Below are 14,297 nucleotides of genomic sequence, written 5' to 3' on the forward strand. Positions count from 1 at the left end.
CAAGAATGTTTTCTAGTATGTTGTGTAGTGAAGTGCTTATTTCCCTTACGTTGGATTAATGTTTCATATACTGTATGTACATTTTAAACTGCAGCTGTAGAATATTTTGATCCTTCTACATATTGATTTGATACATTTTATTAAATGCAGGCATAGGGTATACTTTTCAGTGCATCGTCATGAGATGTAAATAAATGTGACAATAGGGGAAACATGATCATTTATTTGGAACGGAGTCTTCGGATACAAAAACAATTGGGTAAGGCTAAGAGTGAGAGAGCAAAGTATTTACAAATCTACAAAACCAAACTGCAGGTGTGAACGAGGCAGGGCAGGGCACGGTGAGAGAGAAAGAGACTTAAAAAGTGCTGACATTCTAAAAATGGGGCATGTTTGGACCACTGAAGCTCTCAGGCCAGCCTCAACAAAGTCTCCTCCTGCTTCTCGGATGTGTCTTCCCTTTTTCTGGCTTTCATACAACTTAGGAAGCCTCCTCGTCGATCTTGGGCGCCAGGTAGTACTTGACGTGACCCATGTCAGCAATCTTGTACTCCACAACTAAGTAAGAGGAGATGCATTTATAGTCCGCACTGAAGAGGAGCGGTTAGGAAGCAGCATGATGCTAAATTCTTACCAAGAGGGATGTCAGCTGACATGCTGAGGGTGACGGTCTTAGACAGCGGTGTGGCCTTCGTGAAGAAGTTCAGGTAGTTGAGGGCGAAAATCAGCCCAACAGGCTCGTTCATCTCAATAGTGACCTGAAAAAGATTTGATTAAAACATGGGAAAAATGAAAACACCTAAATATATGTTTTCTTGTTTCTCTTAATAAGAGCAGTAAAACAACAGACTTCATTGTTCCAGTGATTTGTGTGTGTTTTAAGGTTGCTGAAAGTTGTCGGGGAAAATTTTTAAATCAACATGCACATATGATCAAGACAAGAAAATAAAAATGTTTTAGGACCTTAAAAAATACATATCATATCAATGTTAATTTAAGAATACATTAATTGGTGGGGCATAATTAACTTCTTTTTTTTATTATTGTAAAAAAATAGTCATACAAACCTTTATGAAAATGTTTATTTTGTGACATATACATATATATATGCCTACATATATATGCATACGTGTGTATATATATATATATATATATATATATATATATATATATATATATATATATATATATATATATATATATATATATATATATATATATATATATATATATATATATACGTATGCATATATATGTAGGCATATATATATATATATAGTGTATATACACTACCGTTCAAAATTGGGGTCACATTGAAATGTCCTTATTTTTGAAGGAAAAGCACTGTACTTTTCAATGAAGATAACTTTAAACTAGTCTTAACTTTAAAGAAATACACTCTATACATTGCTAATGTGGTAAATGACTATTCTAGCTGCAAATGTCTGGTTTTTGGTGCAATATCTACATAGGTGTATAGAGGCCCATTTCCAGCAACTATCACTCCAGTGTTCTAATGGTACAATGTGTTTGCTCATTGACTCAGAAGGCTAATTGATGATTAGAAAACCCTTGTGCAATCATGTTCACACATCTGAAAACAGTTTAGCTCGTTACAGAAGCTACAAAACTGACCTTCCTTTGAGCAGATTGAGTTTCTGGAGCATCACATTTGTGGGGTCAATTAAACGCTCAAAATGGCCAGAAAAAGAGAACTTTCATCTGAAACTCGACAGTCTATTCTTGTTCTTAGACATGAAGGCTATTCCACAAAATTGTTTGGGTGACCCCAAACTTTTGAACGGTAGTGTATATATATACATACATACATACATACATATATATATATATATATACATATATACATACACCAACACACACATATATATATGTATATACAAACACACACATATATAGAAATATATACATATATACACAAACATATATATATACACACACACACACATATATATAAATATATATATGCATATATATAAATATATATATATGAATATATACACATATATATAAATATATATATATATATATATATACATATATACATATATATATGCATACATACATACATATATATATATATATATATATATATATACATATATATATATATATATATATATATATATATATATATATATATATATATATATATATATACATATATATATATGCATACATACATATATATATATGCATACATACATATATGCATACATACATACATTATATATATATATAAAGATATTAGTGGGACATGGTACATTTTAATAACATGCATACATATAAAAATAGATTTAATTAATAAATGTAATGACTTTTTTTTTAATTAGGCACTACATCAATATCATATTCAACTTGTTACAAAAAATAAGAGTAAAAAGTAATAAGACTATTAATAAAAACTAGGATTTCTATGGCAGAATCAGAAAGAATGATCAACTCACTGCCTCCTCCTCTTTGTCCACACTGCTGGTCTGAGACAGTTTGATGTTTCCTGTGCCCAGCTCTCCAGAGGCGGAGAACTTCACTCCATCCTTAGCGCAGGAGATCATGACGGCGTCGCCGATCTGAGAGAGGTCTCGGCAGATACGGGCAAACTCCCCTGAAGGCATCTTGACCACACAGCTGTATTCCTGCTCCTGCGGGTACGACAATGCGCACAACGAGTGGAAGTCAGGAACCATCTTGTTGGGCTGCGTGGAGAAATAATAAACTGACAACTTACCGGAATCCCCAACTGCTCCACGTCGAGGTCCATCAACTTCATCTCATAGTCTGACACCTTCTCCTGGTCTGTGAGGGTGCACACATGATCAATAAATACAAGAAGTAGTGCGCAAACAGAGTTGATTTTACTTTCACTTACTGACTGTCTCAAAGACAAGTGCGAGTGTGTCTGCATTGTCTTCTGCTCTGAGGGTGATTATGTCTTCATTTCCAGCACACTTCAGAATCTTGGACATACTGAATAACAAAACAAAAACAATTAGAAACGACCTAAAAGGGTGTTTAAACATACAACCCTGTATTTTACACAGACTGTTATTGTTTATTAAATTAAATGTAGTACTATTGATAGCTAGCAAACAAGGATTCTGTGAAATTATGTCCAAAATATGGTGCTTGTGGTCAAATATAAAACACATATTTTACATTGAAGTGTGTTTTTATACTGTAAAGATAATCTTATTGCTTTTTTTATTTGATTTTATAAACCTTTATTTATAATATGCAACATTTACATACAATCAAGAATAAATAATAATCAAAACAAGTACAAAAACAGTACAAACAGCGCCAGGGGGATGTAAACTCAATAAAGTAACTAATATAGAATGCAAAAAATATATATAAATAAATATATATATATATAAGTGTGTAACAAAATGTAAAGCCATAGGCTCACACAAGTTCCGTAAATAATCCAAATTTGAAACACAGCATCATAGTTTTCACAGCTTTTAGGTTATTAGAGGTAGAAAGCGTTTTTAGAGTAGAGTTCTAATTCTTTTTTAAAAGCACACAAAACAGGTCGGGTATTGAGAAACTTATATTTATGAAAATAAAACTCAGCCAATAGTATAATGAAATTGCAAAGGAAAAATTCATTTTCCAGATAATCATATTGCTGGATTAAAGCCTTGAGCTACATTGTCTAACATGTAACGGGAAGTGACGTAATTACGCGCGACCGGAAGCCTAAATTCCCGGGTTTACCAATTCCCGCCAGGTCAAATAGAATACATGAGCGTTTTAAAACGATTTAGTACATCTACTTAGTAACTACATGTAGATGTTATTCCATGATTAACATTTAATTTCCTTAGTGATTCAATGCGCAAATAAGAAGTGCCGTCGAGTGACGCACTTCCGGAAGTTGAAGTTCCCGGGCTTTAACTTCAGTTCCCGCCAAGTGTCCCTCTAACAAAAAGCGCAACCAAAATGACAACACTTTCTCCATATATCAGGCGTTGTGGAGAACCGGGAGTTATATTAACACTAAGCCGTGCTTATTAAGAAGGTATTAAGCTCCATCGGCATACTTTAAAGTCGGGTCTATTTGAAGGGACATGTCCGGGCAAAGGCGCCATGATGGCCGCCTTCTTTTCAGTCGCATTTTCTTTGTAAACTACGAGAGTTCACTGAAGCGATCAATGGACAAAAAACGTTCAAATGTGTCATGACTTTACTAAAATATTGGACATACACTATATTAAGACATCATTTCAAAGATGACCGCTATAAGGGCCATAGGCCCAGCTAGTTAATACAAAGTATCTCTGAATGAAAACAAGTGTTCCGTCCAACCTGCTGAGGTTGACTCCCATGGCGAGGTTCCTGTCGCAGCGGTACGAGTCGAAGCCGTCGCTGCGGAGTGTGAGCTGCACCAGGGAGACGTGAGAGGAGTCCATGCTCTGCAGCGAGATGCCGGTCGAGCTGACATCCCAGCAGGCCTCTGTGATCAGATCCTTCAGAGCTTCCAGCACCTTCTTCAGGATGGATCCCTGGACCAGGCGAGCCTCAAACATGCTTGCTGTTGATTAGACTAGGAAGAGAATAATCTATTGAGCTAATGCGTTAAAAGGCCGCCGTTTGTAGTTTAGACTGAAGGAGAATTCCCTTAAAAGTCAAAGTCTTTGTCAGAGTTCGCTTCTACACCACATGCGCCTCAAGAGTCGATGCAGAAATGAGGTTTGTGAGCAGGTTTCGCGCGCCACTGGGACATTATAATGACTCTAGTGTTCTTTCGTCATTTCCAGTTCCGGTATTGAGCCCGCCTTTTCCGGTGTAACTGATACCACACGGCGGCCATGTTGGAGAGGTCTAGCGATCTCTACTGCACCAAACATAAGATCATACGCTATATTGCCAAAAGTATTTGGCCACCTGCCTTTACTCACATCACATATGAACTTGAAGTGCCATGTTTTGGTATCCTGGAGCGTTCAAAGTTCCTTTCACTGGAACTAATTGGGGCCAAGCCCAACTCCTGAAAAACCAGCCCCTCACCATAATTCCTCCTCCACAAAATTTCACACTCGGCACAATGCAGTCCGAAATGTAGCGTTCTCCTGGCAACCTCCAAATCCAGACTGGTCCATCGGATTGCCAGATGGAAAAGCTTGACTCATCAGTCCAGAGAAGGCGTCTCCACTGCTCTAGAGCAGTGGTTCTTAACCTTGTTGGAGGTACCTGTTGACGTATTGTCTCTTGTGCTCTCAATGACTGATTGGCCACTTGCTGGTCACGTGACATGCCCTGATTGTATATGTGCTGCACAGGTGCTAATAAATTTTTGTTTCTTCCCTTTTCACATTACCTGCCGCCTGCTGCGTATTTGTTTGCTCCTCATTCAGTGTTAGTTTAGGTTCTTGGGTACCGTTCGTTTAACTCTGTTAACAGGTTATGGGCCCAGGTCGAGTTTACCCAAGAGGATATTTATTTTACCGGTGAGCCACCGAGATAAAACGGCGTGTCTTAGTTTTAGTAGTAGGCTACTACTACTAGCACCATGGCTTGTAGAGATGGAGGTACTGGTGGTGGTCGATGGTATCGACTCGTCTTTGACGGAGACGAAAAGAACTATGAATTATGGGAGACCAAATTTTTAGGCCACCTTTGCCTACAGAAACTAAGAGACACAATCTTGACACCGCCAGCAGAAGGAGCAACGGCTGCTGTCCGCGCTGCAGATGCAGAAAAGAATGGTGAAGCCTACGCGGAGCTCATACAATTCCTCGACGATAAGAGTCTGTCCCTTGTAATGAGGGAGGCAGCAGACAATGGGCGCGAGGCGTTGAAAATCCTGAGGGGATACTACGCAGGTAAAGGGAAGCCACGTGTAATCAGTTTGTATACTGAACTTACTTCACTGCAAAAGTTGAGCAGTGAAAGTGTGACTGAATATATGATACGTGCAGAGACTGCAATTACTGCATTGAGAAACGCGGAAGAGGTTTTGAGTGATGGGCTTTTAATAGCTATGGTTTTGAAGGGATTACCAGAATCATACAAACCGTTCTCAATCCACGTTACGCAGAGTGAGAGGACACTCTCGTTTGCAGAATTCAAGACAAAACTCCGCAGCTATGAGGATACAGAGAAACTACGCGGCACGACTGCATCAGAGGACAACGTCATGAAGGCCCGAGTTCAGCCGAGGGGCAAACCTGCTACGGCCAGTGCTAGTGGGACTCGATGGACGGGGAGTGTGGACAATATTGTTTGCTTCAGGTGTGGCCAACGAGGTCACAAATCCACCTCATGTGAACAAACACAGTGGTGCAGCCACTGTAGGAGCAACACACACCGTGACGCAACCTGCAGACGGAGACAGAGGCGAGACAACGCCCGAGGGGTCTCCGAGGCAGTGGAGGACAATGACTACGCGTTCGTTGCCGGAGACATCCGACGCGGAGACATCCAGCGAGGACGCGGAGACATCCGACGCAGAGACATCCAAAGTGGACGCGGAGACATCCGACGCAGAGACATCCAAAGTGGACGCAGAGACATCCGACGCGGAGACATCCAAAGTGGACGCAGAGACATCCGACGCGGAGACATCCAAAGTGGACGCAGAGACATCCGACGCGGATCTGGTGTCAGAGGAAAAGGTCTGATGGTGGACACAGGAGCCACTTCTCACATCATCACCGACGTGTCAAGGTTCAAATCCTTTGACGACGGGTTCCAGGCAGAAACTCACTGTGTGGAGCTGGCCGATGGAACCAGGAGCAAAGGGGTCGCCGAGCGCAGAGGAGATGCAGAGGTGTATTTGGTGGACAGCGCAGGACGCCACCGACGCACAGTGCTGAAAGATGCACTATTTGTGCCTTCATACCCGCAGGACATCTTTTCTGTGAAAGCAGCTACTGCCAGCGGAGCAACCGTCATCTTCAAGGAGGGTGAAGACGTCCTACAACACAGAAACGGTACACAATTCTATATCCATGAACACAATAGATTGTACTATTTACACACAGTGGAGAAAAATGAATGTGATGACCAGTGTATGGGATGTAATGATTTACAGACATGGCATGAGATCCTAGGTCACTGTAATTATGCAGATGTAGAACAATTACAAAATGTTGTTTCTGGTATGACTATTAAAGGTAAAGTAGACAAGTCAACATTACAATGTGATGTCTGTACACAAGGCAAGTTTGTCCAAACTAGAAACAGGAAGCCTGATATGAGGGCCAAAGCTCCTCTAGATTTGGTACACACTGATTTAGCAGGACCAATAGCCACAGAGTCTAAGGATGGGCATAAATATGCATTATGTTTTACGGATGATTATTCCAGTGCAATGTTTACTTATTTTCTTAAAAATAAGAGTGACACAGTCCAAGCAACTGAAAAGTTCTTAGCAGACGTAGCCCCTTATGGGAAGGTCAGATGTATTAGGTCTGATATGGGTACGGAATTCACTGGTAAGAATTACCAAACACTGCTTCGTACTAATAGAATCCGACATGAGACGTCGGCACCGTACTCGCCGCATCAAAACGGTACTGCTGAACGCAGTTGGCGAACCTTATTTGACATGGCTAGGTGTATGCTCATAGAGAGCGAGTTACCTAAGTGTTTGTGGACATATGCAGTGCAGACAGCTGCTGTCATTAGAAATAGGTGTTTTAACAGACGCACTAAAAAGACTCCTTACCAACTGTTGACTGGAAAAAGACCAAATGTATCTAGAATGCAAAAGTTTGGGTCAACATGTTATGCATATAAACAGGACAAGACAAAGCTAGAGTCAAGGTGTGAAGAGGGTATTTTTGTAGGATATGACAAAAATAGCCCGGCCTACATAGTCTATTATCCTGGCACTCATAGAGTGAAAAAGCACAGACTTGTGAAATTTTCATGCAGGAAGATTACTGAGCAGCAGACTCAGACTGACACAACGCCTGTTTATGACGATGATGATGACTTTGGGGTGAAAAAGGAGACTAGGCATAGACATGCGAGTCCAGACCATGCACAGAGGAGTCCAGGTCGAGCTCAGAGAAGTCCCCATGTTCAGAGTCCAGTGACAAAACCTGAGGGCAGTCCAGCACAGGACACTACACGTTATCCTACCAGAGATAGGAGACCACCAGAATATTTAAAAGATTATACATGTGAAGTGGATAGTGATGACCAGACACATTTTAGCATGGACTATTGTTATAGAGTCATGTGTGATGTACCCCTGACCTTCAGGGAAGCTGTAAACTCAACTAATTCAGAAAAGTGGGTTAATGCAATGAATGACGAAATGCAGTCACTCAGAGAGAATAACACATTTACCCTGACCAACTTACCTGTGGGTAAAGACGTAGTGGGGGGTAGATGGGTCTATGCAATTAAGAATAACATTGATGGTTCTGACAAATATAAAGCAAGATACGTAGCTAAGGGATATAGTCAGAAAATGGGCGTTGACTATGACGAGACGTTCTCTCCTACAGCTAACTTGACCAGTGTCCGTGTTATCATGCAAAAAGCAGCTCAGGAGAACCTGATTTTACATCAGATGGACGTTAAAACAGCGTATCTGCATGCTCCAATAGATTGCGAAATCTATATTGAACAACCTGAGGGTTATAAAGAGCACTCTAGTACCAAACAGGTGTATCGGTTAGAGAAGTCACTATATGGTTTGAAACAGTCAGGCAGGAACTGGAACAAGTTATTACATGACTATTTATCTGACAACAACTTTGTACAAAACCTGACAGACCATTGTGTTTACATCAGAGAAACTGACAATGAAAAAGTGATTCTGATAATATGGGTTGATGACTTGACCATTGCTGCCAGTGATGAAAATGCAGTGATGAATGTAAAAGAAATGCTTAAAGCAAGATTCCACATGAGAGATTTAGGTCATCTGAAACATTTTCTGGGTATTGATTTTAGCCAGAGTGATGCATGTGTGAAAATGTCACAGAAAAAATATTCAGTAAAATTGCTTGAAAAGTTTGACATGGTGAATTGCAAACCTAGAGCGACACCTTGTGAACCAAAGCTAAATTACAGCCATTCTGAGCTCTTGTCAGATGTAAAATTGTACAGAGAAGTAGTAGGAAGTTTGATCTACCTGAGTACATGTACAAGACCAGATTTAAGCTTTGTAGTAAGCAAATTGTCACAATACTTTAGTAATCCAACAGAGGAACAGTGGGTTACTGTGAAACATGTGCTGAGATATCTAAAAGGTACAACAGACAAAGTTTTGTGTTACAAATATTGTGAAAATGGTTTGAGTCTACATGCTTACAGTGATGCCGATTGGGCGACTGACGCCACTGATAGAAGAAGTACAACTGGATATTGTATAAGCTTGTGTGAAACTGGTCCTTTGGTTTCATGGAAGACCAAAAAGCAACCAACAGTTGCACTGTCAACATGTGAGGCAGAATATATGGCCTTAGCTGCAACTACACAAGAATGTATGTATTTAGTCCAACTTTTAAATGGCATTGATGGGAGTCAGTCTGCTACACCAAAGGTTTATGAGGATAACCAGGGTGCAATTGCATTAGCCAAGAATCCTGTAAACAGACAGCGATGCAAACATGTCGACATAAAATATCATTTTGTCAGATCAGCTGTGAATGATGGTAAAATATGTCTACAATATCTTCCCACAGATCAAATGGTAGCAGATGTAATGACAAAGCCTGCAACCAAATGCAAATTGTCGAAATTCTCAAGCTTTATGTTTGGAGAATAATTCATGTGATTTATGACATGTGATTTTTGATTTTGTTTCAAATGTTTTTATTTTTATGATGATGTTAACAGTATGAGAGCTAGTGGGAGTGTTGACGTATTGTCTCTTGTGCTCTCAATGACTGATTGGCCACTTGCTGGTCACGTGACATGCCCTGATTGTATATGTGCTGCACAGGTGCTAATAAATTTTTGTTTCTTCCCTTTTCACATTACCTGCCGCCTGCTGCGTATTTGTTTGCTCCTCATTCAGTGTTAGTTTAGGTTCTTGGGTACCGTTCGTTTAACTCTGTTAACAGTACCGAACTCCACCAGTTTCATATGCGCATTCACCGAACCCTTCTTTAGTGAAAAATATATTTTATTTTATTTTTCAAATTCAAGACAAAGTTATATGTTTTTGGTAACACTTTAGTATGGGGAACATATTCTAAGTAACAAAGACTTAATTTAGAGTTATTTGGTTAGGGTTAGGGTTAGAGGAAAGGGCCAGGGTTAGAGGGTTAGGGTTATAATGAGGTCATGCAGAATAAGGCATTAATAAGTACTTAATAATGACTAATTAAGAGCCAATATGTTACTAATTTGCATGTTAATAAGCAACTAATTAATGGTGAATATGTTCCCCATACTAAAGTGTTACCATGTTTTTATACTGGTGCACAAAATGAACCGTGCATGAACATCACCTTGTTCAAAGAACAATCCAATCCAATCCAATCCACTTTATTTATATAGCACATTTACACAACAAGAATGTTTCCAAAGTGCTGCACAGCCATGTTAAAAACAATATTAAAAACAATATTAAAAACAATATTATGCAACACCAATGACTGAATAAAACAAAGAATAAAAGAATCGAAAACCAATACAGAGACAATATAAAAAATAAATATGATTAAAAACGATTTTAAAGGGTAAAACCAATTAAAACAGTAAAATAGACATCAAAATTTATTTTAAAAAAACCAAAAAAACCCCACAGAGGACAACAGAGGACAGAAGACCACACAACTCACGTAGTGTTATAAGCCAAAGAATAAAAGTGGGTCTTAAGACGAGACTTAAAACACTCCACTGTGGAAGCAGTTTGAACATGGAGGGGCAGAGTGTTCCAGAGCTTAGGGCCGACCACAGAGAAGGCCCTGTCTCCCCTGGTTTTAAGTCTCGTCCTGGGCACCACGAGCTGGAGCTGGCTCTCGGACCTCAGAGCGCGTGCAGGAGTGTAAATTTGGATGCGGTCCGAGATAGACTGAGGTGCCAGTCCATGTAAAGCTTTAAAAACAAACAGCAAGGTTTTAAAATCAATTCTAAAATGAACAGGGAGCCAGTGCAAACTCAGAAGAATTGGGGTTATATGCTCGCGTTTCCTGGCCCCTGTTAAACGTCGTGCTGCCGCGTTCTGGACTAACTGCAACCTGGAGAGAGCTTTTTGGCTAATGCCAGCATAAAGTGCATTGCAGTAGTCCAGGCGACTTGAAATAAAAGCATGCACGACTTGTTCAAAAAGGTTAAAAGATAAAAATGGTTTTACCTTTGCTAAAAGACGAAGATGATAAAAACACGATTTTAAAACGCCATTGACTTGTTTGTCAAATTTAAAATCGCTGTCTATAGTGACGCCAAGGCTGGTGACTTTGGGACGCACATAATTTTGCAATGGTCCCAAGTCAGTGAGGGCCGGACCAAAAAGTGAAATTTCCGTTTTTCCCTCATTCATTATTCAAAAATTCTGGGCTAACCAAGCCTTGACATCGCATAGACAGTTGAGAAGGGGTGTCAGGGGGCCGTGGCCTTTTGAAATTGGCATATAAATTTGGTAGTCATCTGCATAAAAGTGATAAGACACTCCATGTTTCTTAAAAATCTCACCAAAAGGGAGAATGTACAAGGAAAACAGGATGGGGCCTAGAATAGATCCCTGGGGGACACCACAGTAAAACGGAGCAGAAGAAGAGGTGGCGTCCCCCAGCCTGACAGAGAAGGACCTCTCTGACAGGTAGGATCTGAACCACTCTAATGCAGTCCCCCTGACACCCACACAGTCTCTCAGGCGGTCTAAAAGAATTGTGTGGTCGACTGTGTCAAATGCAGCTGTAAATCTAAAAGCACTAAAATGGCAGAGCTACCAGAATCAGACATTAAAAGCAAGTCATTAAAAACCTTTAAAAGTGCAGATTCAGTACTGTGCAAAGCTTTGTATCCAGACTGAAATGGATCTAAAGTGCTATTTTCATCTAAAAAAGGCTGCAGTTGCGCTAAAACACATTTCTCCAGAATTTTTGACACAAAAGGTAATTTGGAAATGGGCCGATAATTTGACAAACTTGTCGGATCTAGACCTGTTTTTTTAATCAAGGGCTCAACAACAGCTCTTTTACAAAAAGAGGGGACACAGCCAGAAATCAAGCTGCTGTTGATGATGTCCCTAACAGACAAGTCAATAGTGTCCCAGATTTCTTTAAAAAAGCGAGGGGGGACTGGGTCTGTGGGACAGGATGAGGGTTTTAGTTTGTGGACTATTCCTGTAAGCTCAGGCATGGACACAGGCTCAAACTGACTAAACACAGCCGAGCACTGAGTGGCCACATTAAAACTCAATGGAGAACGAGAAAGATTTGTCCGAATGAAAGCAACCTTATCGTTAAAAAAGGCGAGAAATTTTTCACAAGTTTCACTTGTCATCTCCAGTAATGTGGCTGGATTCGGATTAAGAACATAACTAATAGTATTAAAAAGAACACATGGCTTGCTGATACTATTTAAAATTAAGTCTGAAAGATATTTTGTTTTCTCAGCTTTAACCACACTTTGATAGTTCTGACAGTTTTCTTTTAAAATTTGATAGGAGACTTCCAAGTGATCCCCTTTCCACTTGCGCTCCGCCCTTCGCCACTCACGCCGAGCTGTGCGTGTGGTTTCATTGAGCCAAGGCTCCTGTTTTGGCTTTGGACGTATAGCTCTGAGGGGCGCTATACTATCCAGAACCTCAGAACATATAGAAAGAAAAGAGCACATCAATTGTTCAGTGTCTGCAGAGTGTGATATACTTTGCATGGACACAGTGAATAAAGGGGAGAAGGTGGCTGCAGTGTCAGACCTAGTAACACGCCCATGACGCACGGCAAGTGGTTTCACATCAGGGAACAAAACCGACAGTGCATGAACTCACAACAAATTACACACCTGCAAATCAGTCTGACTTCTGCTGTTGCCGTATCCTTAATACGCCGATAGGGAGAAGTTTTTATTTACACGATGAGTCGGGTGTGTCTTGACCTCCGCCGAACCCCTGAGCCCGACTCACCGAACCCCTAGGGTTCGATCGAACCCAGGTTAAGAACCACTGCTCTAGAGTCCAGTGGCGACATGCTTTACACCACTGCATCCCACGCTTTGCATTGGACTTGGTGATGTATGGCTTAGATGCAGCTGCTTGGCCATGGAAACCAATTCCATGAAGCTCTCTGCCTACTGTACGTGGGCTAATTGGGAGGTCACATGAAGTTTGGAGCTCTGGAGCAACTGACTGTGCAGAAAGTCTTCGCACTATGCGCTTCAGCATCTGCTGACTCCCCTCTGTCAGTTTACCTGGCCTACCACTTAGTGGCTGAGTTGCTGTTGTTCCCAAACTCTTCACTTTTCTTATAATAAAGTTGACTTTGGAATATTTAGAAGCAAGGACATTTCACGACTGGATTTGTTGCACAGGTGGCATCCTATGACAGTTCCACGCTGGAAATCACTGAGAGCGGCCCATTCTTTCACAAATGTTTGTAGAAACAGTCTCCATGCCTAAGTGCTTGGTTTTATACCCCGGGCCAAGTGATTAGGACACCTGATTCTCATCATTTGGATGGGTGGCCATGGATGAAGTGCTGGCTGTCCAGAGTCGGGACCCGGGGTGGACCGCTCACCTGTGCATCGGTTGGGGACATCTCTGCGCTGCTGACCAGTCTCCGCTCGGGATGGTCTCCTGCTGGCCCCACTATGGACTGGACTCTCACTATTATGTTAGATCCACTATGGACTGGACTCTCACTATTATCTTAGATCCACTATGGACTGGACTCTCACTATTATGTTAGATCCACTATGGACTGGACTCTCACTATTATGTTAGATCCACTATGGACTGGACTTTCACAATATTATGTCAGACCCACTCGACATCCATTGCTTTCGGTCTCCCCTAGAGGGGGGCGGGGGGTTTACCCACATATGCGGTCCTCTCCAAGGTTTCTCATAGTCATTCACATCGATGTCCCACTGGGGTGAGTTTTCCTTGCCCTTATGTGGGCTCTGTACCGAGGATGTCGTTGTGGCTTGTGCAGCCCTTTGAGACACTTGTGATTTAGGGCTATATAAATAAACATTGATAGATTGATTTTTTTATTGATCATTTTTTAACAAGAATGTATTCATATTTAAACATTGTACAGCCAAATTTGTTATTTTCAACAAAATATTTAGTTGAATTTCATTCAAATATGGTCAATTACCATAAGTAATTATGTCTAATAGTATGGAAAATAGGAAAAACA

At 40.6% G+C, this 14,297-nt stretch overlaps 1 protein-coding gene across 1 annotated transcript; it reads right to left on the reverse strand.

Annotated features, from left to right (window-relative positions):
* Positions 1-205: 205 nt before the first annotated feature.
* pcna (proliferating cell nuclear antigen) lies at positions 206-4,740 on the reverse strand. The gene is made up of 6 exons (XM_062024230.1): positions 4,330-4,740; positions 2,888-2,985; positions 2,747-2,814; positions 2,466-2,660; positions 635-758; positions 206-558 (listed from the first exon to the last, which is right to left on the reverse strand). The coding sequence occupies exons 1-6, from the start codon at positions 4,548-4,550 to the stop codon at positions 482-484; spliced, it is 783 nt and encodes a 260-aa protein (XP_061880214.1). The 5' UTR covers positions 4,551-4,740; the 3' UTR covers positions 206-481.
* Between the last annotated feature and the right edge of the window lie 9,557 nt (positions 4,741-14,297).

Source organism: Entelurus aequoreus, linkage group LG17, assembly GCF_033978785.1.
Source record: "Entelurus aequoreus isolate RoL-2023_Sb linkage group LG17, RoL_Eaeq_v1.1, whole genome shotgun sequence".
NCBI lineage: Eukaryota > Metazoa > Chordata > Actinopteri > Syngnathiformes > Syngnathidae > Entelurus > Entelurus aequoreus.